Source organism: Gracilinanus agilis, chromosome 2 (assembly GCF_016433145.1).
Source record: "Gracilinanus agilis isolate LMUSP501 chromosome 2, AgileGrace, whole genome shotgun sequence".
Lineage (NCBI taxonomy): Eukaryota > Metazoa > Chordata > Mammalia > Didelphimorphia > Didelphidae > Gracilinanus > Gracilinanus agilis.
In genome coordinates, this window is record NC_058131.1 from 671317824 (window position 1) to 671341395 (window position 23572).

Genomic DNA, 23572 nt, shown 5'->3' on the forward strand with positions numbered 1-23572 from the left:
GTGGCACAGCCAGAGGCGCCCGCCGAAACCCCTTCCTCTCCCAGAGAAAGGAGAGTCCTCAGTTGGGGCAGGGAGATGCTCTTGGAGTCAGGAAAGCCCGAGTTCAAATTGGACCTTTTGCCAGCTGTGAGACCCTGGGCATGTCCCTGAACCGCTCCGTGCCACTGTTTCTTCAATTGTAAAATGAAGATAATATCCCCTCCCTCCTAGAGTCGTTGTGAGGATCCATTGAGTTAGTAATTGTGCTTAGTACAGTGTCTGTTACGTAGTAAGTGCTATATACATGTTAGCAATCATTCAAGTTGTATTCAAGTTCCAGCCCACCTAGGGCAAAATTGCTCAACCCCACTGTGCTCCCTGGCAACTCTCTGGGACTTGCTGGGTAGAGTGCATGAATTCAAATTTAGCCTCAGATGCTTAGTAGCGATGTGACCCTAAGCAAGTCACTTAATCTGTGTTCATCTGCTTTGATCCCCTTAAACCCTTGGGTGGTTGTGAGTGTATGATGAAATAATCTTTACAAAGGGCTTTGCAAACCTTAAGGTGCTACATAAATTGTAATATTTCATCTTTAACTCCTCTGTCATCAATGCAGGGAATTTCACCACCAAAGGTGTTCGTTACATTGATAAAAAAATTTTTAAACACTGCATAGCATTTGGAGGTGGATGGAGAGGCAATAAGGTAATAATAATGGATAATGAGCCACAGTCCTTGTTCTTAGTTTATAAAAAGACAAGATCTCTATACCAGCAACTATACAAGTTGTCTTAGGTTGTGATAGACTCTTCATGATCCCATGGAGCATAGCAAGTCAATAATGTCTCTGGGATTTTCTTGGCAAATGATACTGGAATCGTTTGCCATTTCTTTCTCCAGTGGATAAAGGCAAACAGAGGTTGATTTGTCCCAGTTCACACAGAAAGTGAACCTCTGAAGCTAAATTTGAATTCAGGTCTTCCTGACTCCAGGCCCAGTCATCTTTCCATTGAGTTGCTTAGCTGCCCCTATAACATTAGTTACAAAATGAAGGAAAAGAGGTTCAGATAAAGTGCTTCTGGGCTTCAGAGGAAAAAAAAGATACTTGAACAGGATCAAGGAAGACTTCCTGATCCTCTGCCTATGTGCTGGGGCTTGACAAATAAGCAAGATTTCAACTGCTAGAGATGAGAGAGGGAAAAAGACATTCTAGAAAAAAGAATAGAATTTACAGAGACATGGGGACAGAAAAGCATAGGCTCTGTATAGGGAATGTTGACTGGAGTATAGTTTACAGCCAAAGGAATCATGGGAGATAATACCAGAAAGGGTCATTGTGACAGGATGGTTAACACATTAAGGTTAAGGAGTTTGGATTGAATAGGCAATGGAGATGACACCCAGAGCTGAGTTTCTACTTCAGTACCAGTGAATAGGCAGATGGAATAGAACAACTAAAATCAGGTCAATCACTTGGGACATTATTGGGGCCGTCTAGTGGAGATGCAACAAGGTTCCAGACAAAAGGAATTGACTGTGGAAGGCAAAAGAAAAACGAATTAACAGTGATTGAGATCTGGAACCTAGGTGAGGTGACTGGGATAAAAACAGCTGATCAGTGGAATCAAATTCTGAGCTGCTTCTACACCAGTCAGGATTCAATCTTTTATTCACCAAACATTTATTTATTTATTTGAACTCTTACCTTCTGTCTCAGAATCAATACTGAATATTGGTTCCAAGGCAGAAGAGCTACAAGGGCCAAGCCACTGTGGTTAAGTGACTTGCCCAGAGTCTCACTGTCACCAAACATTTATTAAGTACTACTTAATGTGCTTAAGTACTTTAATGTGCATAAAGTGAAGAGCCAGTGTACTAGACCCCTCCTGCAGTCCCATTGGGGAATAAGATACAAACACTTATAACTTTAAGACACAGATTACATAATAATGCCTCTCAAGAGGTACAGAAGAAAGTACTATTTGAGGAACAGAGTAGAAGGCAATTGGGAAGGGTGTTAGGGAAGAAGTGACTTGATTTAGGTTTTAAAAATAAGGAATCCAGCAGGTAAAGAGGCGGCACAACATTCTGGGCCTAGGGTATAATAAGGGCAGGAATGCAGAGCTGGGAGAAGAGCAGGATATAGAAGCCCAAAGAGTAGTTCTGATTGGCTTGAGCATTTGGAAGGGTAATATGAGATAAGACTGAAAAGGTAGAGGGGGTACTAGATCATGGAAAGCCCTAAATGCCAGGCAAAGAAATTGGAATTTTGGTGAGCAATAACCACTGGAGATTTTTTAAACAGAGAAGTAGCATGACTAAACCTAAGGAAGATGAGGCAGGCAGAGAGATGAAAAATGGATTGGAGGAAGAGAATAGAGGTGGGAGGACCTGTTAGAAAGTCATTATCATAGTCCAGGTAATGAGAGCTTGTCCTAGAATTGGTAGCAAAGGAAATAGGGAGGAAAGGAGAGGTCAGAGAGATATCACAGAGGTGCACTTAACAAGAATTAGTAATTGATTTGAAATGAAAAGCAAGGTAGTAAAGAGATTCAAGATAATACTTGGGTTTTATACAAGAAAAATAAGATCACTTCTCTAGGGGTGCAGGCTAGATTCCCCTGTGAGGTTCCCACCCCAGTATTTTTGCCTAGGTAAAAATATCAAAAATAAACTTTAAGTGGAGAAATCATGAGAGTAGCTAAAGTAAAAGTAGCTAGGTGAAAGCCAAACAGTTTTTAAACTTTTGTCTTATTGAGAGAGAGGATTTTACAAACTAGTTGTTCATATCAGACCCTTAGGTCTTTGTTAGCACACACTGGTAGAGTCATTTCCTTTTCTACTATTTCTTGAATCACTACCTACCCACTAGAAAAAGAAGGATGAGTAAAGAATCATTTTATTTTGTTAATTTAACTCTTACCTTCTGTCTTAGAATCAATACTGTGCATCTCTTACTATAACCCTCTCTTCCTTATAACAGTTCCAAGGCATAAGAGTGGTAAGGGTGAGGCAATGGGGGTAAAGTGACTTGTCCAGGGTCTCATAGCTAAGAAGTATCTGAAGTCAAATTCAAATCCAGGTCTCTAGGCCTGGAGCTCAGTACACTGACTCACCTAACTGCTCCCAAGAATAAAAAATTGCAAAACAAGCATGAATAGAACTGATTCTAAGTACCCTAGGGACTGAACTGGCACAAATATTGGGCAATATGTAATATGAGCCCCTTCATAGCTTTTCTGTGTGAGGCAACACATTTATGCCTTCTCGTTATAGGAGCAACAAAACTACTATTTGTGTTCACATTAAGCAGAGCAATCCTGCCCAGCTAACACCATGGACACGACATCTTCAGCTGGTAAACCAGTACAGATCACTGTGACAGAAGGATATGAATTGGTAAAGTTATTTTTGAAAATTTCATATTTCTCATTGAGTGACTCATGCATCTTCATGGCCAAGTTCTATCAGGAGACAGATCTATCAGAGCCCTGAGCTTGGGCTCTTATCCTCCCTGCCAACCCCCTCTACTTGTGGGACATTCAGAGCAGGGTCACTGGGATAGCAAAGGGTGTCATGTTCATACCATGCAAATGGAAGAATAAATGGATATGTGAAAAATCACTAAGTACAAGACAGACCTTGGAAATACTGGGAGGTTGGTTCTAGACCACAGCAATAAAGTAAATATTGCAATAAAGTGAATCACACAAATTTGGTTTCCAGTACATATAAAAAAGTTATGTTTTTACTATACTTCAGTCTTTTAAGTGTGAAATAATACTATATCTAAAAAACCAATGTACATACCTTAATTTTAAAAAATACTTTATTGCAAAAAGAATGTTAACCATCAGCTGAGCCTTCAGTGAGGTGGAATCTTTTCTTTTTAAAACTCTCACTTTCTGTCTTAGAATCAATACTGTGTATTGTTTCCAAAGCAGAAGAGCAGTAAGGGCTAGGCAGTGGGGGTTAGGTGACTTGCCCAGGGTTATACAGCTAGAAAATGATTGAGGTCAGATTCGAACCCAGGACCTCCCATCTCTAGGCTTGGCTCTCAATCCACTGAGCCACCCAGCTGCCTCCTGATTGTAACCTTTTGCTGGTGGGAAGTCTTGCCTCCAAGTCAATGGCTGCTAATTGATCATGGTGGTGGTTGCTGAAGGTCGGAGTGGCCGTGGTAATAAGACAACAATGAAGTTTGCTGCATCAATTGACTTTTCCTGTCACTTTCAACTCTTTGAAGCCATTTTAGGCTTATTAACTGACCTAATTTCAATATTGTTGTGTCTCAGAGAATAGGGAGTCCTGAGGAGAGGGAGAAAGATGGGGAATAACTAACTGGTCAGTAGAGCAGACAAAACACACCCAACATTTATCTGTTAAGTTTGCTGGCTTATATGGAAGCCCCAATACAATTACTATAGTAATATCAAAGGCCATAGATCTCCATAACAGATATAATAATAATGGAAAAGTTTGAAATTTTGTGAGAATTGTCATAATGGGACACAGAGATAAGATGTGAGCACATGCTGTTGGGAGAATGGCACCAATAGACTTGTAAAAAATGCAATATCCATGAAGTACGATTAAGCAGGGTATACCTGTACTTACTTTGGGCAAAGCCCTCTGCTTTGGGGGTTGTTTATTCAGTAAAGGAAAAGAGAACGAGCATTTAAGTACTTACTATGTGCTGGGCACTGTGAGAGCTTTATACTTGTTTGTTGTTTTGTTATATAATTGTTGTGTTGTTTGATCCTCACAACAACCAAGGACTATTATTATCCTCATTTTACAGTTGAGGAAACTGAGGCAAGGGTTAAGTACCTTGCCCAAGGTCACTCAGCTAGTAGATATTTGAGGCTAAATTTGAACCCAGGTCTTCCTGACTGGACCTAGCATTCTATCTAGTGCACAATTAGCTGCCTTTCATCAGCAAAAGTGATAGTTGTCCTTGTGTATTTGAAAAGCTGTCTTGTGGAAGATGAAATAAACTTGTTCTCTTTAGCCCCAGCAGGCAGAACCAGGGGCAGTAGGTAGAACTTACAGAAAAGCAAAGTTAGGCTTAGAGGTCAAGAAAAACTTTTTACCAATCAGAACTGCCCAGGAGTGGAATAGATTTGAGAGAAACAGACAGACAGAAGTAGAGAAGGATAAGAAGAGCTCTGTGTAAATGTAAAAGGAGGGTAATAATAGCACAGACATCCTTGGTTGTTGTGAAGATCAAACAACACAACAAACTTATTTAACAGGTGAGGAAACTGGAGGTGAAGTGACTTGCCCAGAGTCACCCAGCTAGGAAGTGTCTAAGGTCAGATTTGAATTAATGAAGGAGTCTTCCTAATTCTGACCCAATGCTCTATCAATGGGCCTCAGAAAGGGGAACAGACTTGTTTTACTAGACTTCAGAGGACAGATGGAAGTAGGAACAATAAGTTTATGAGGCAAATTTAAGTTTATTGTAAAGAATCCACTTCCAACAATTATAGAGCTCTCCAAAAGTGGACTGTGCTGCTTTGGGAGGTAGTGGATTTCCCTTTGTTGGAGAGACCATTGACTTCTCGGGCATGTTGTAGAAGACATCTTCGTACTGGTGACAGTTGAACCAGCTGGTCTCTGATGTGCCTCCCTTCTCTAGGTATCTGTAAGTCTGTGAGCCTCCTGGGCTTTCTTTTCCTCAGAACTTGGCACAGTACCTGGCAAGTAGTAAACCCTCAGAAAATGCTCTTCTCCATTCCATTGCTAAAATTAGGATGTTGGAGTAGATGGCCTCTGATGTCCCTTCTAGCTCTCAAATCCTTTCAAATAAGAGGAAGGCAGTTCTAGTTCCTTTGGCTAATAGCTTATGTTAGCCAATCATTCTCCTAGAAAGGAATGTCCTCTCCTCTTATGGCCCCTTGTGTTTAGTTACCTGTAGTGATTCCAACGATTACAGAAGAGTATTGGTTTTGCAGTTGGAGGTGTGTGGGATAAAACCTACTCAATTTACAAACCTGGAGTCAGAAAGTAAGAGCAGAAGAAGCAGCCTTAATTCTTTCTCATGAGAAAGCGCAAGTTCCCTAATGTGGTAAATGCAATGCCCGGGCACAGATACAAACATTCTAGGATCAGGACTTAAAATCTAGGCGCAAAAAGCATCAAGATACACAGCATGAGCTCATCACAAACCCTTCCTTGGGAGGAGTAAGATTAAGAGCGACTCCCTTAACTTTCAAAGGTATGAACACTGTTTTCCTTGTTTCTTGAGCCGTAATAGGACGTTCTTTAATTAGGAATCTCCCAGTTGCCTGTCTCCCAAATTTAGCAAGACATCCTTGAGGTCTTTTTCTGCAAGCCTAAGCAGACTTTTTTGTTCCTACATATTCCATTCTTGATGGGGGGAGTAGGATGGATGTCCAACCTGAAAAGAACATACGTTCTCTTTTATTTCTCACAGAGGGCTTGCATTCAAATCCTTGCTCTGCTGCTTACTACCTACATGACCTTGCTCAAGTTACTTGGCCTCAGAGGCCTTAGTTTTTTCACCTCCAAATGAGGGCCTGAAGCCCTTCAGTTAGCACTAACATTCTTTTTGCCACTTAATCCGTGACTCTCTGAACTGCAGCATGATGGAATAAAAGTGCATTCTGCCACAATCATAGATGTTTCTTGGTGACTTTCTCTTATGTGCTTAATATGTCCATATGAATGCTGAGCACACATATTCAGGTGAAGCCGCAGAAGAAGGAAAGAGGCTGTGTAGCTTAAGTCCCTGAATTGCCCCTCACTTTTGAGAACCATGTGCTTTTTGAGTGAAATTGCAGAATAACAAGTTTTATGTTTCTCTCCAATAGAGAGGCACTAAAGGGGATTTTCCAGTTACTTTTGTTCGTGCAGAATTTAATAATGTGGTCCTGGGAGACTCTACAAAATTCATGGTTACTGCTGAAGGAACAGCAAAATACAACTTCACCACCAGTTTTGAGTTCAATCCTGATGGAACCAATACTTTGGATGAATTAGCCCACAAGCCTGTGTTCTGTAAGTCTTTATGCTTCTAAATATTTTCCTTATGTCTAACTATAAAGATGGCGTGGCCCCTATATAATAATAACAATATTGTGTCTAGGGGCTGGTCCACACTATTTCCAAAATAGACGATAGTTGCCATCTGTGAGCTGCCTGTAGGTCTGTAAGTGTTGGAAATCAAGGGACACGTTCCTGAACATGGGCTTTCCCAGCATGCCTATACCTGCAAGGTCTCTTGGTGAATGAAGTCATTCAAGTTGGTGCTTTCATGTCCTCCCACAATAGGGAGTCAGTTTTTTCCCCTTATGCAAGTGCAGAGTGTAGTGGCTCAGCATTCTCTCATTAAATTAGGAGCTATGTTACCCATGCACCCAGCACAGTGTGATCACACTGATTTATATGACTCCATTACTTCTGGCTGTGAACAGGGATCCAAAGGTACTCTGTGGACAGGACTGGGAAAGACACACATCCTGCCCTGTTGATCTACAGACAGTCTATACATGTTTCAGTTCTGCCCATTTCTGCTGGAAGTTAGAGCATCTCACTTGGTTTCTAATCTCAAGGACATTTTTAATCATCTGATTGATTAAAAAATCTTCTTACCTTCTCCCTTAGAGTCAATAGCAAGTATCCACTCTAAGGCAGAAGAGCAGTAAAAGTTGGACAATGATGGCTAAGTGACTTGCCCAGGGGCATACAAGTAGGAAGTATCTGAGGCCAGACTTAGCCTCAAGTCCCCTCAACTCCAAGCTTGGTATGCTATCCACTGTGCTCCCTAGTTTCCCCATCTGATTGATTTTTGTAGCACTGAAATACAGAGCTTCACATCCATGCAAATGCCCGCCTTATTCCACCCAATTGTTTACCATTTTAACAAGCCAAAACCTGTGTTTTTTCCCACCAAAATAACTACTAGCTTCTGGGGTTAATGCCCTAAGCCCAGGATGTGGTTTTTCCTCCATTACTTCCTTCAACTCAGTCTGTTCTCAGGATCAGAATACAGGTTCTCTAAAAGTAGAAAGGACCTCAGGGATGGACAGGATGCTAGAGGCTCACTAGGCCTACAGTTGGACAAGAACCTCATCGGTATACCCAACAAGTGGTCAGAAAGCTCTTGATGGAAGACCTCCAAGGAAGTGAAATCCTCTTTGTCCCAGGAGAGCACATTCTACATTGGGACACCTCTCATTGTTAGGAAGATTTTCCTTACCTTAAGCCTATAATTTGCTTCTTTGTGACTTGCATGACTCTCATGAACTGTTTTTTACAATTCAGCTATTGATGTGACCACAAGTTCTCTTTTTCTTTACTCCTGTAAATAATTTCAGATCTGTTATACACTTGGCCTATAGTCAGACAATTAGACAATTAGACCTTCTCTCCAATCCTGGGGGGAGAGAAGATCCTCTTAGGGAATTAGAAGCAGTGACCAAAATATCACTGGATGTTTTCAAATACAACTCCCACAAATATCCACCCCACCCCAAAGATGCACTGCTTAGCCTATATTTTAAACCCTTAATTTCGGTGTATTGTCTCATAGGTGGAAGAGTGGTAAGGGTGGGCAATGGGGGTCAAGTGACTTGCCCAGGGTCACACAGCTGGGAAGTGTCTGAGACCAGATTTGAACCTAGGACCTCCCATCTCTAGGCCTGGCTCTCAATCCATTGAGCTACCCAGCTGCCCCGAGCCTATATATTTTTTTTCAATAAAAACAAGGTGCAGGGCAGCTAAGTAGCTCAGTGGATTGAGAGCCAGGCCCAGAGACAAGAGGTCCTAGGTTCAAATCTGGTCTCAGACACTTCCTAACTGTGACCCTGGACAAGTCACTTCACCCCCATTGCCTAACCCTTATCGCTCTTCTGTCTTAGAACCAATATACAGTATTGATTCTAGGTCAGAAGGTAAGGGTTTAAAAACAAATAAAAAAAAGATGCAAATGAAAGTTGAAAAAAAAATGAGACTAAAGGCAAATCTGTTCCAACTGATGGTGAGTGCAATGCAACTGTTGAGCGGGCCTTTGTGGGATCTTTGGCATCACCACTGTTAGCCAATATAGGTACCCAACACAGGTGAACAATGCTTTCATGTTCAGGGCTGCCTTTGAACGTGAAATCAGTAAGCTCAAAGTTGAAAATTACTTGTATAAAAGTTAAAAGTACTCTACTATCTGTTATGTTTCTCAATGTATTCATTTTGTTATGTATAAAACTATTTTTCCAACCATCCTAAAAAAACCTCCAAAATTTGTATCCTTAAAAAAATTAAATAACTCAGGAGTGATTTAGCTCGTTTTGTGGAAAGTATATGCGGAAAATAAAATAATTTATTTTTTATAAAAAGTGGTAGGGACAGCTGGTTGGCTCAGAGGGTAGAGAGATAGGCCTGGAGACTGGAGGTCCTGGATTCAAATGTGGCCTCAGACACTTCCTAGCTGTGTGACCCTGAGCAAGTCACTTAACCCCAGTTGTCTAGCTCTTACTGCTCTTCTGCCTTGGAACTAATACTTAGTGTTAATTCTAAGACAGAAAATAAGGATTAAAAAATAAAAAAACTAGTGCACCATCACCACGTAAAGTTTGGAAATCTCTGCTTTGAGAATGTTGCTATAATGAAAGGCGAATAAGGGATGGATCCTGGAAAGTCCTCAGATTTTCCAGTAAGAGCAAATTATCAGTGATACTGGGATCCCTAATTACTTTCTAAGATAGCTTTCTTTTGTCTTAGACACTTCTGATAATTTTCTTATTGTCATGTTACTTAATGATTGCCCTGGAACCTTTCTCATGTTTGCTATTTTTATATTCTAGTGACTGTGATTGAAGTTTTACCAAAGGAAAAGAAACAGAAAGATGAGAAGACTGTAACTCTTGGTCAGGCAGTTGTGGATCTTCTTCCTTTGCTAGAAGGTCAGGTATAAAACTTACTCAAAAGCCACATCTAATAAAGTACATTCATTTTAAATTCATGGAAAAGCAAAATTTAAACATGATACATTTCTGCCTAAAAATATGTTAACTAAAAGCTACTTCCTTTTCTCGGTTTAATTAATCTTCTTTTCCTTCACAGGAGAGTCCACATTTGAGATAATGGCCACATTACATCCTGCGATTGGCTCACCCTTAGAGAATAATCGACCAGGTGCTAAAGTAAGTGGGGTTTTAATTCCTTTGTTTGCTGTATAATCTGAAACAAGTTTATTTCTGTCTTACTTACTAGTAATGATAAATGCAAATTTATTGTGTTTTATATCTAATTTGAGTTGCATTCCTGAAACTCTTGTATGAACTATTTTCCAGTAGTCTTCCATTATAATGTCAGTGTGATGGTCAATACAAGTAGGGTGGGTATTTGGTGGGTTTCCCAGGTGATAACTAAGGTGTGACAGGAACAATAGGAGTCGCACCTAGCTTGGGTCTTATTTTCTGAAAGCCTAAAGGAAGAATTTAATTAATTAAGGAACTACTGAGGTAGAAATTCTCTATGTCTGTGTTTAAGGAGCCTAAATTTGTCAGACTGCCAAGACTGGCAAGAAGGAAGCTCACACTCTGAGTTTCAGGGGGTCTGAAAATGCATTATTGCTTTAAGCTATTGAAAAGCTGTAAAATAACCTCTGATTCAGTCACCCTTTCCCCACTTCTGGAACCACTCCTTGGTCATGACCTTCTTTATTTGTTTATTACATGGACTTTACTTTGTGAAACTATGTGACTTATATATGACATATAGCAAAATTATATGTACCCCCTTCTATGTTTACTCTGTCTACCTGATCTCATGTTAGTAGGTTGGATCCCCCAAGTTGGATCCCCCAAGATGCAGCTACTATTTAATTCCCAGAATTTTAGGGATAACTCTTTGTATGGCTGTGCCCCTAACACTAGCTCACAAGCCTCTATCAGTGTATTTCCTCTTGACAGTCAATCACCTATTAGATACAGATCTCTAGCAAAGGCATATACTTAAATGGTATAGCAAGAACGAATAGTAATTAGAAGGTTTCCACTCTCCCAACCTGCAAGTCCCCCCCCCCCACAAATACATACAAAATCATAGTGGGGGACAGCTGGGTAGCTCAGTGAATTGAGAGCCAGACCTAGAGACAGGAGGTCCTAGGTTCAAATCTGACCTCAGACACTTCCCAGCTATGTGACCCTGGGCAAGTCACTTAACTCCCATTGCCTACCCTTACCACTCTTCTGCCTTGGAGCCAATACGGCTCCAAGATGGAAGGTAAGGGTTTAAAAAAATCCATAGTGGTTGTGAATTTAAAGTGCAATAAGAATAAGGGACACATTTAGAGAGCACACATGACTTAACACATCCCACAAGTCCAGAATCACAACTCCTTTGAATTCTTTCTCTGCAGGGTCTTCATGAAGTTCTATTTGGGGTAGAATCCCCTGGGGGATAAATTACTCGGCTACTTGGTGGGAATGCTATGGGCAGAAACTTCTTTCCCTTAGTTCTGCCATTTGCACCCCCTTCCAAAGTTTGGAATATCTATTGTGCATTAGAAGGTGCTGTTTGCCTTCATTTAAATCATTTCAGTAGGAAATTTATTGGGTTGTTTGGTAGAGGAAAAGGACCCACACCTCCTTTCTGACTCATTTCTTATTCAAGAGCAAGAGCAAGAGGAGAAGGGACCAAATCCTTTTTTTAATTGTTAAAGAAGGCCTTTTAAATAAAATGGAAGGGTCATGTTAATCATTTAGACAGGTCAGCAATTGTCTCTTATCCAAAGGCAGCAAATAGTTGTTGCAACAGTGAATGAGACCATCTGCTTTACTGTGTGTTTGCATAGTTTGTTATATTCTGTTTTTCCCTCAGTAGTGACTGGAAACTTTATGCTATTAGGCCTCTTCAAGATTGAGGGAGTCAATCCCTCAAGATATTGTAAAATATCTGTGGGTCCTGTTTTCCCCCACAGTGTAATATATGTTTTCCTTTAGTTTTGTTAAGTTTAACAAATGTCTTCCATTTTATTGGGTATCTTATTGATTCTATGGATATTTAATATTTAAGCAGCTATGCTGTTTATACCAGAGGTGGTATAAATCCTCAAAGGGTCTAATAACTCATTTCCACCCTTCTGAGAGAATTACCTAATGGAGTTTTTTCTTAAGAATATGTATGGTTTTGCCCTGCAAATCTGAAATGGAAAATTCTTTTTGAAATCAATTCCTCAATAGACATTCCCTGGAACACCTTCCTTTATCACTGAATGAAGTATTCTCTATTCTTTGTTTTCAGCATGTTCCTTTAGTAGCTATCTATTAAAAAGATGATCTATTTATCATCTCTGATAAGGACAACTTAGTTGATAAGGAAGTAACAAGTATGGAAGACCTTTTAGCTCATGCTTCCAGCTCTGTCTCTGGCAGCATGGAGTTTATTATATATACTTCAAGACTTGCTTCACACAAAAGAACCCCCAAAAACTTCACATTTGCACAGAAGTTACAAATTATGTCATATCAAAACACAAAGATTCTCAATGACTTCCAATTAGAACAAGGCTAACGCTGAATTTTGACTGGGTTCTTATCAGAAAGGCAAGTCGGGGGATATTTTGGTAGGACAGAAAGCCCCTGGATTTCTTGGCCTTGAATGTCTAAGAACACTTTTTGAGACCCAGCAGCTTATTCTAAATGTGGGCAAAGTGCCCCTGCTAAGGTTTCAGCCTTGGCTTTACCAAGCAGCTGCATTCCTGACCAAAGGGGAAGAATGCTAACTTCTTAACTGCTGATTTGCTGAGAGCTCAAATCTTTTCAGTAAGACCACAGTGTTTTTTAACAAGAAAGGGTATGGATCAGAAAAGGAGTCAAAAGAGGAGTCTCAGATTTTTATCTATTTGAAACTCTGTTTCTCTTATTGGCTTCCCACAGCCAAGTAGCAATTCACATGGAAGAGTGTAAAGACTAAGGCACAAGAGGGCAAAATAATTAGGTTTTAGTACTGTCTTTGTTGCTAATTTGCTTTGTGACTATGGTCTTCAGTTTCCTCATTTATAAAAAATAAATATCTTCCTGTCTCATGAAGTTTTAGTGAGGATCTAGGGAGAATAATGTATGTGAAATTGTTCAAATAATTGTTTGGATATTTATTTTGTTATATCTGAATCTAAAGCATTATTTATTATTTCATGTTCACCTTCTTTTTCTGCAGTGTTGTCTTGAGGTAACAGTATCTGTTTCGGAAGCATTACTGACTACAGCCCAGATCTTGGGTGGGAACCTTTTAAAGGTGACTTTAGAGGCTGCCTACTCTGTACCTGAAGCTTTTGTGCCTACAGGACCTCAGCAAAATTACATGGTTGGTTTGCAAATTCCATCAAATAAAGAGGTATGGAGATGCTATATTTCATTTAGATATGAATGTCTTCACTCGTATTATGTTTCACATGTAATTATTACTTGCAAGCCCAGGAGGGAATGCCTTCTTCTCCCAAGGGGCCCTGGCTCTAGATTCAAGTAGCTGAGGCTCATGCCTGAGGGATAGAGGGAGGTCTGCCCCAAAGAGAGAAATCAGGCTCCTCTTTAGTTCTCTGGCTGGTTATTTCCCTTGATCCCTGGGGTGATCTCTTAAAGCTTAGGTTTGACTCATGCCTAGTTAGTTATTCCCCAGAAGGGATTAATAGAATCTTTCTAGAAAGGTACTCCATGCACAAAGTTTATTTTTTACCACAGGAGACAGTCACTCATCAGCCCATACCTAAAACATGAATTGTAACTCCTCACTCCTGGTGTCCTCTATTTGGAAGTCAATACATTATCAAGATTTGAAAACGTGAAGGCCTCTTTAGTCTTGGCAGTCACCTATGGAGTTGGAAAGTTTGGCTCTGGAGGCTGATTACCCAGTAAAAGGTGTTTTCTCCATTACCTTCTAAGAGAAGATGAGGTCCAGTACCAAGAGGGGGAGCAAAGATACACCCTGGCAGAAAGATAGAGATGGTCAGAGAGAGGTTCTGACAGCGCAAATCAGGGCAGGAAGTACAATGCCTGCTGGGCAGCCTCCCAGAGCATTTCTCACTTTAGAATCTGTCATGGGGCAAGAGCTAGTAATGGATAATAGGTCTGTATTATTCCATGACAGTTCCACCCGGATTCTGTTTTTATGCCACTTCTTGTGTATAGCTCATCATTAGAAATTTGTTGCAGCCTCCATACCCTCATCATGCATCTCTCCATCATCCTCTGGGTCACCCGTATGCTCACCAAAGGGGTTACCATGGCCACGATGCTCTGGGCAGAGTGTTTAGATCGTGAGCTCCTCCCCGTGTTCCTGTGTGTGGATGATACGCTGCCAATTTCATGAAGCACAGAATATTAAGGGTTTTTCTTGGGGAGATTCAAGACTATTAAAAGAAAAAAAGCCAAACTGTCCATAGAGGAACAAGCAAGCATTTAGTGGGATGGGCTACTCATCCAGTATAACATTATGAGACAGAGAGAGAGAGAGAGAGAGAGAGAGAGAGAGAGAGAGAGAGAGAGAGAGAGAGTGTGTGTGTGTCTGTGTGTGTGTAAGATAGGCATTGCATATGGACAGTGAGCTGGACCTTTAATTGAATAGATGGAAGAGAAGGGGCTAGAGTATATCTGGGGAACTATGTAATACATTTAATGACAAAAGAACCCATCATTTAAATGTTTATATTCCTCTATATCTATATTCCTTCATGTGCATGCCTGCTTGCATTTTGTGTAGTTTATTACTGATACCTAGTAGAATTTTTTCTTTTAATTTTTATTGAATCTTTTGTTTTTATATCATTTTCATATCCAAGTATATTCTTCCCCTACTTTTCCCCATGAATCCATCTCTTATAACAAAAAAAAGAAAAAAGTAACACAGTAAAACTAACCTATACATTAACAGAGTTTGACAATGTATTAATATTCCACACTCATAGCTCTCACATCAGTAAGTATGGGAAGGAGGTGAATTTTCTCCTTTCTTCTTTGGGTCTTGCTTAATCATTATAATATACAGCATTCAGTTATGTATTTTCTTTCCTTCTATTTTCATTGCTGTAGTCATTATGTGTGGTGTTTTCTTGGTTCTACTTACTTCATTCTGTCAGTTTTCTCATGCTTCTCTGTGTTCTCTGTATTCATAATTTCTCATGATGCAATGACATTCCATTAGAGAATAATGAAAAGACAGATACTTAGATGTCCATGTAGGCTGGATAGGATAGAGGTTGCTTCATAGATGGCTAGATTGGATATGAGGAAGCATGATGTGGGGCCAAATAAATATAATGGGTTAGATGAGTTTGGATTAACTAAGAAAACAGCTCAGCCCTGGGATGGTTTCCCAAAACTCAGTGGATTAACTCACCTATGGCATCCCTCAGTTAAACAAAGGCTGAGCTGTCCCTGATTGATGAATGAATCATTAAAATTCATTTAACTCATTTTATATACCTATCCCTATATCTTGAATATCAGGCCCTTTTTAGATATATTAGATGCAAAAAAATTTCTCCTAGTTGACAACTTTCCTTCTTATCCTAATTGCACTGTTTTTGAACATGCATAAGCTTTCAATTTCATGTAATTGAAATGAGCTAATATTTTTTTTTTACTTTTTGTTACCGTTTCTAACCCTTATTTAGTTAAGAAAATTTCCTAAATCATAACTCAAGAATTCTTGAACTGGTTCTTTTCTATTTTTTAATGGTGTGACCTTTAGTATTCAAGTCATGTATTCATTTTGAACTTATTCTAGTATATCGCACATTTCCCCAAATTTAACTTCTACCAGTCTGCTTTCCAGCCTTCCTAACAGTGCTTATCAAATAGAAAACTCTTCCCCCCAAGTAATTTATTTTCAGGTTTATCAGTTGTTGAGATAAATTATTTCTCTTTTTTCCCTATCTAGTCTCTTCTACTAATTCTGCTTGACTATTTTTTAACCAGTACCAATTGGTAATGAACATTTTATGGCATAATTTAAGGTCTAAAAATGTTATTATTTCTCCTAACTTTTTCCATTTGTGTGAGATTCTAGATCTTTTATTCTTCCAAATGAATTGTCTAGCTCTATAAAGCATTAATTCAAGAGGGATGGAATTAAATCAGTCAATTAACTCAGCTAGCATCATGATTTTTTTAGATGATGTGCCTCAATCATGAACACTTAATATCCCTCGAATTATGTGTGAGTTTTGTCTCCTCTTTACATAAGTTTGTGCTATTAGTATAATTTTTTCTTTACATATATTTTATTTTCAATTTATTTTTAATTTTAATAGCTGACAGATAATAGTGAGAAAATGGATGTCCTTTGTTTATGCCTATATTTGTTAGAAAATCTTCTAGTGTTTATTACAAATGAATTTCCTTCTAACAATGCTATTTTTATTAAATGTGAGATTTTTTTCTCTGTAGAAAGACAATCCAATAGTCTTCAAAAATGGAATCCTAAAGCTTGGTGGGGAAAAAGAACCTGTACCTCGGCCCAAAAAATGGCCCATTTTCAACATCATAGCACCAGGAGCTCAGTACATTCCTGATTCTTTCATTACTGGTGGCCCTTATGCTGAAGAAGATGGAGAACTCAACCATCCAGAGGTGATAAAGCTTGAATATATAATATCTGTTCAGTTTAAGATGAGTAAAGGATGACCTGACCTCAGATGTCATCTCAGCCATTTACTAGAGGATTGAACATGTAAAATTATTTAACTTCCATATGTTATCAGTCAGCTCCTTAAATATCTAGTCATAGCTGGGTTCAAATCATAGATCCATGATCTATCACTAAAGTTTAAGTTGGTTTTTTTTTTAATGAAGGAGTTGGGAAATTAAAAGGATAAATACCCAAGTTTTTGAGCATATGATATAGATGTGTCCTGTGCAGTTTATTTTTCTGTCATCATTTTTTTTTTAAACCCTTGTACTTTGGTGTATTGTCTCATAGGTGGAAGAGTGGTAAGGGTGGGCAATGGGGGTCAAGTGACTTGCCCAGGGTCACACAGCTGGGAAGTGGCTGAGGCCGGGTTTGAACCTAGGACCTCCTGTCTCTAACTCCACTGAGCTACCCAGCTGCCCCTCATCATTCTTGTTACAAATCCTTGCTATATATATTTTGTGTGAGTTCATTATGGTGGGGGGATCCTGGATAGGATTGTTGTTTCATGTTTGGCATGTGGTATTGGCAGTTGTAAACTAAGGCCCCCAAATTTGTCACTTTCTAGGACAAAGAGTTTAGAAACCAAGCAGAAACTTTCAAGAAAAGAATTGTCTGGGACTTGGAAAGTCGCTCCTACCTTGACCCTGTTGCGGTTGTCAAGTAAGATTAAGATATTAGTTTTAGGTGAAACAAATCTCTGACTATGTTAACTTGATTTAGCTCTCGGGATCATTAAGTTGCTTTGAGGTTTTTTTTCTTCCTCTCTCACAAAGCTCCTGGCCTTTTATGGCAAGATTAAATTGAGAAGAAGGGGTCCAGGGTTAAAGAACTCTGGCGAATGTTTGTTATATACATGCGCCTTATTGGATGTCTCTAACTTTTGCAAGACAAAATATAATTTTTTGGTATCGTCTTTGTCTCATTGTCATTAGGTAGGATGTAGAGTATCAAGAAATTCTTTTGGGTGAAGGATAGAGGCCTAGTGTTACCAGATCTCAAACTATACTATAAAGCAGTGATCATCAAAACAATATGGTACTGGCTTGGAGATAGAAGGGTGGATCAATGGAATAGACTTGGGGTAAATGACAGTAAGATAGTGTTCAATAAACCCAAAGATCCCAGCTTTTAGGACAAGAACCCACTATTTGACAAAAACTGCTGGGAGAAGTGGAAAACAGTATGGGAGAATTTAGGTTTAGATTAACTCAGAATGAGTAAATGACTTAAATATAAAGAGTAAAATCATAAACAAATTAGGTGAACATAGAATAGTATACCTGTCAGATCTATGGGAAAGGAAGGAGTTTAAGACCAAGCAGGAGAGAGAACACTACAAAATATAAAATGCATAATTTTGATTATATTAAATTAAAAAGTTTCTGTACAAACAAAACCAATGCAACCTAAATTAGAAGGGAAGCAACAAATTTGGGGAAAAAATTTATAACAAAAATCTCTCACAAAGGTCTCATTTCTCAGATGCATAAGGAGTTAAGTCAATTGTACAAAAAAACAAGCCATTCTCCAATTGACAAATGGTCAAGGAACATGAACAGGCAGTTTTCAGATAAATCAAAACTATCAAAAAGCACATGTAAAAGTATTCTAAATCTCTCATAATTAGAGAAATGCAAATCAAAACAATGCTGAGGTACCACCTCACATCTAGCAGATTGGCCAATGTGACAGTAAAGGATAATAATAAATATTGGAGGGGTTATGGCAAAATCAGAGCACTAATGCATTGCTGGTGGAGCTGTGAATTAATCCAGCCATTCTGGAAGGCAATTTGGAATTATGAGCAAAGGGCTTTAAAAAAATGCATATCCTTTGATCCAGCAATACCACCACTAGGTTTGTACTGCAAAGAGATAATAAGGAAAAATACTTGTACAAAAACATTCATAGCCCCACTCTTTGTGGCTGCAAAAAAATTGGAAAATGAAGGGTTGTCCCTAGATTGGGGAATGGCTGAACAAATTGTGGTATCTGATGGGGATGGAATATTATTGTGCTGTAAGGAATGATGATCTGAAGGATTTCTATATGAACTGGGAGAACCTCAATGAATTGATTGATGCAGAGTCAAATGAGCAGAACCAGGAGAACATTGTACACAGAAAGTAAAACATTGTGGAACAATCCAATGTAATGGGCTTAGCTACTAGTAGCAACACAACAAGCCAGGACTTGCCTGAAGGATTTATTTAAAAGAAAGCTATCTACATTGAGAGAAAGAACTATGGGAGCAGAAATGCAAAAGCAAAACATATGACATCACTTATCACATGTATATATGAATATGTGATTTGGGGTTTAGGCTTTAAAAAATTGCTCTATAGCAAAAATGAATAATATAGAAATAGGTATTAAATGAAACATTTGTACAACCCAGAAGAATTTCTTGTTGGCTAAGGGGGAGGGAAAAGGGGAGGGCAAGAAAATGAATCATGTAAACATCGAAAAAATTTTAAAAAGAAAAAAATTTAAAAAGAAATTCTTTTGGAACCCATATTTGTTGCTATTTTCTTTTTTTAATTCTAATTTCTAAATTCTGAACTTAAACACAAAAAAGCACATACATGTGCAAAGTATGTATGCAAAAAAGAATTCTCTATGAAACCATAAATAACCAGTTCATATCACCTCTTTTAAAGCACATAGTAAATTCTGCATGTTACTTTCAAAACTATCTGTGCTTCTTTCTGTTCTTGTCTGTCCATTAAAAAAAAAGCTTAAATGGCTCATTTTGGGGATGTTACTATTGCAAACCCTTTCTTTCCTACAACCAATTATTGAAAAAATAAAGAATAAAAAAGTATAATAATAAGCAGAATCAAGCAAGATGAATCCACACAGTGATCATGTCCAAAAGTGTGTGTGTGTGTGTGTGTGTGTGTGTGTGTGTGTGTGTATGTGTGTGTGTGTGTATTTTGGTACCATCTACAGAAAGAGTCATACATTCTTAGGCAGCTAGGTGGTGCAGTGGACAAAGTGGTGGGCCTGAATCAGGAAGAACTGAGTTCAAAATCAGCCTCAGGTATGCATAAGCTATATGAATAATTTAGGCAAGTCACTTAATTTATGTTTGCCTCAGTTTCCTCAACTATAAAAGGTAGGTGATGATAGCATCAACCTCCCAGAATTGTCATGAAGTTCAAATAAGATAATATTTGTAAGTTGCTTAGTACAGTGCCTGGCACTGCTATATAAATACTAGCTATCATTCATTCTTTCATTCCCTTGCGTCCATCAACTTGCTGTAGGTAATATAAAGAAAAGCAGCTTTGAAAGACATGGTTCTTGCTCAGATCAAGTTCACATCAGGAGACTGAAAACACTTGCTGATGTGAAGCTAAACTGTAGTCAGTAATATCTGAAAGATCATGGAGAACAGGAGAGATACCTTAGAGAAAGGCAAATAGTGTTTCAGTTTTCAAAAAAGAGACAAGTATAGAGACTGCAAGCTATAAGACACTGGGCTTGACTTCAATTCCTGGCAAAATTCTAGAATATATATTTTGGTTTGCTGTTTTTTTAAATGAAAAAATATGTTTTAATATGGTTTAAAAAAGAAATAACACTGGTTACATACATAATGAGAGTTCTTAGGTCTTTTGAAGATGTTTTTCTTTATGATATAGTTGTCCTTGAGTGAGCTGTTTTTTGCTCACTTTGTCTTTCGTATTACCCAGGGTTCTCTTGTTTTCTCATTTCTTGCAGAATAATAATATACCATTCATTATCTACATATTTACTTGTCTAAAAGGCCTCCTAAGGTACTCCTTTAGATTCTAGATCTTTCCTTTTACTTCCCTTTCTTTTTCTTTCCTTTTCTATCCTTTTTTCTTTTCACTCCTCCCCAATCAGAATCAGAAAGTTTGTGTAGCTTATCATTATCATTATTATTATTATTCTCCCCTAAGCGTTATCCTCCTTCCTCTCAACTCCCTCCCTTTCCCTTTTCTTGTTTTCCTCTTAAGCTTGATGTAGTTCAGTGCCAAGCTTTTTTGAGTATGTATGTGTTCAGTCCTCCTTTTTCTGTCTATAGATAACTCCCCCAATCCTCTTCTCCTTGTTTGTATGACCTTCTCATTTGTCCTATCTATGAGAAATAGCCAGTTCCCTGCCTTTCTTCCTCCTTTCTCTACCAGTCTCTTCCTCATTTTACCTTCCTTTCTCTTTACCTTCTTCAAACTCTCAGGACAGAGCCAATCCACTTCCAAGACCTCTTTTAAAAAGATAGTGTCTTCCATATTCTATGGGGAGTTTAAGACCCTGATGGTATGCTTGTTTCTTCTTGAAATGGAATGCTGGCTCTACATTATCATGTCTCCTCTTCCAATTGTTCAAATAAATTTACTTCTCTAGATATCTCTTGACAATTATGTTTGTATTTCAGAGTTCCTACTCAGCTGTAGCCTTTTCAGAAATTCTTAAAAGACTTCTATTCCATTAAAAGTCAGTTTTTCCCCTGTAGGATTATACACAGCTTTTATGGGCAAATTAATCTTGACTATAAATAAATATATATACATATGCATACATATATAATATTATATTATATTCTAAGACATCCTTTTCTTTATAATAGAAGCTTCCAGGTATTGGAAAATCTTGACTTGTGATCCCTTGGGACTTAAACTGCTTACTTCTGGATGCTTGCAGTATTTTATTTTTCTTTGATGTAGGACTTTTGAATCATAATTTGTAATTTGGGGCACATGGGTCTCCTAGATTTATGCCTCACTACAGTTTGCGCTCATTCTCTCTCATGGACACTGTGGTGGGAGAGGACACATCAGGTTTATGGGTAGAATATTATGTGATGATTATTCTTGCTTAATATTCTGCTTGGTAATTATTGTTGAGTTAATGGAGTTAGATGGTTGATGGTTGGTAAATGGGAAATACACTGGTCCCGGGGACTCAGGATTTTATAATGTAGGAGAATAGCCACCCAACAGGGTTACAACTAGAATCTTAAAGTTAGCTGTAGCAGTTCCTATCTCCCCATAACCCATCTGCCAGTGTGAATACAGATTTGGTGAATGAGCCAACTCAGAAGGAGAGCCTAGAGAGAGGAATGAATCACTTATACCAAGATATTCCCTTTAACCTCAATTTTACTGAAACAGGCTTTACATATGTGTCTGGTTTTTGGCATGTAGTTTTCAGAAACGAATTGCAGATTGCCGTTTCTTCCCAGTGGAGATAACAAGAGTTCCTGTAGTTCCTGTGGCCAAAACAAAAACAAAAGCTGATAAGGTATGTGTTCAAGTTAATATGCTTACATAAGCTGTCATATAATATAAAACATGCCATAATGAGTTATCATTGAGCATATTATTCTGATACCAATGGACATTTAGAAAGAGGACATATTTATCCTTTTTGGTGTCATCTTCAAAAGGATAGAGATTTACTCTATTACCCTTAATAGCTTAAATATATTTATCAGACATAAATTTGTCTTATTTCCTTTTAAGCCTATTAATATTTTTGTCTATACTGCTTATTGGAGTACCATACTTCACAAGAAATAGAATTTCTTTTTATTTCCTTAAATTTTCTTCTTTCAAATGCCAGTGAACTTGTTTTTTGTTTTTTTTCTGGTTCTGGTGTTCTAAGTTCTAAGTGATAAGTAAGTTCAGATTCACCTAATCCAAAATAGATCTCAATTTTATCCTCTCTGAACTGTTCATCTTTCAAGAGTAGAAAATTTTATTATAAAAAAATCTGTTTTTATATGACAGATACTCACCCATATCCTTGATTATCCCAAGACATGTGAAAATTAGAAATTCACTTTCTGTATATTAAGGCTTTTTAAGCTCTGACAGCAGACAGAATAGGAAAGAAGCAGAAGTTTTACTATTGCATTTGAATACCACAAAGCTTATTCCTTCTTAGCTTTTTCCTCATACTCCAATTTCAGCACAGCATTCAGTATAGCATATTCCAATGTTTTAATTAAGTTCTCTAAGAGGAAATGGGTAGAACTTTTGAGGGAGATATTTATGTTTTTCATGAAGCTCTAGTGAAAGTTTGGAGATCTTCCTCCCAGAAGCAGGTGTTATTCTCTTTCCTCTCATTATTGACCTATGAGATTTAGAACTAGAAGTTTCCTTAGAAATCATTTTGTCCAAACTCCTCATTTCAGATCTTTAGGAGACTGAGGTCCAGACAGCTTAAATGATTGTTTGAGATCACCCAGGTAGTAAGTGATAGGGCTAAAATGGAAGTCAAGTGTGCCCCCTGAAGCCACTATATTCTAAAGCCACTGAAACTGTCCTCCTCATTAGAATAAGATTGTTTGAGACGTTCTTCTGCTGTGACTCATCTGCATCCATTTTTTCCTCTGTTTTTCCCAAAAAATATTCAGTATCCTTCCCTAATCTATTTATTTCTTATTGCCTTCTGCTCCTGACCTCCCAATACTGATCCATTCATTCCCTGGATTGATCAGTACAAAAAGCATTACTTATACACAGAGAAGTATGTTATAATGACATTTCCTATATGTTTGTGTTTAATCTTCCTTATTTCAGATTCTAAAAATGTTCCCCTGTAGGGCCCCTCCCTTAGAAATTGCTTATTTGTTTTTTTTCTCTATTAAAATTAGATGAAAAACTCCTATTTTTTTCCAGAAAAAAGGCTTTTTTTTTTACATTTATTAATATTCATTTTTAACATGGTTACATGATTCATGCTCCTCCTTTCCCCTTCAACCCCCCCCCCCGCACCCCCCCCCATGCGCATTTCCACTAGTTTTGTCATGTGTCCTTGATCAAGACCAATTTCCAAATTGTTGGTAGTTGCATTGGTGTGGTAGTTTCGAGTCTACACCCTCAATCATGTCCACCCCGACCCATGCGTTCATGCAGTTGTTTTTCCTATATGTTTCCTCTCCTGCAGTCCCTCCTCTGAATGTGGG

At 38.4% G+C, this 23572-nt stretch overlaps 1 protein-coding gene across 1 annotated transcript in view; it reads left to right on the forward strand.

The window, feature by feature from the left end:
* The first annotated feature begins 3315 nt into the window (after positions 1–3315).
* The window catches only part of CFAP70 (cilia and flagella associated protein 70), a 78931-nt gene continuing 58674 nt past the window's right edge, over positions 3316–23572 (forward strand). Inside the window, exons 1-8 of the mRNA XM_044662811.1 lie at positions 3316–3378; positions 6816–7002; positions 9804–9902; positions 10063–10142; positions 13162–13338; positions 16389–16571; positions 17198–17292; positions 21807–21903. Coding sequence (XP_044518746.1) covers positions 3316–3378; positions 6816–7002; positions 9804–9902; positions 10063–10142; positions 13162–13338; positions 16389–16571; positions 17198–17292; positions 21807–21903 — 981 coding nt within the window. The remainder of the gene's footprint in view (positions 3379–6815; positions 7003–9803; positions 9903–10062; positions 10143–13161; positions 13339–16388; positions 16572–17197; positions 17293–21806; positions 21904–23572) is intronic.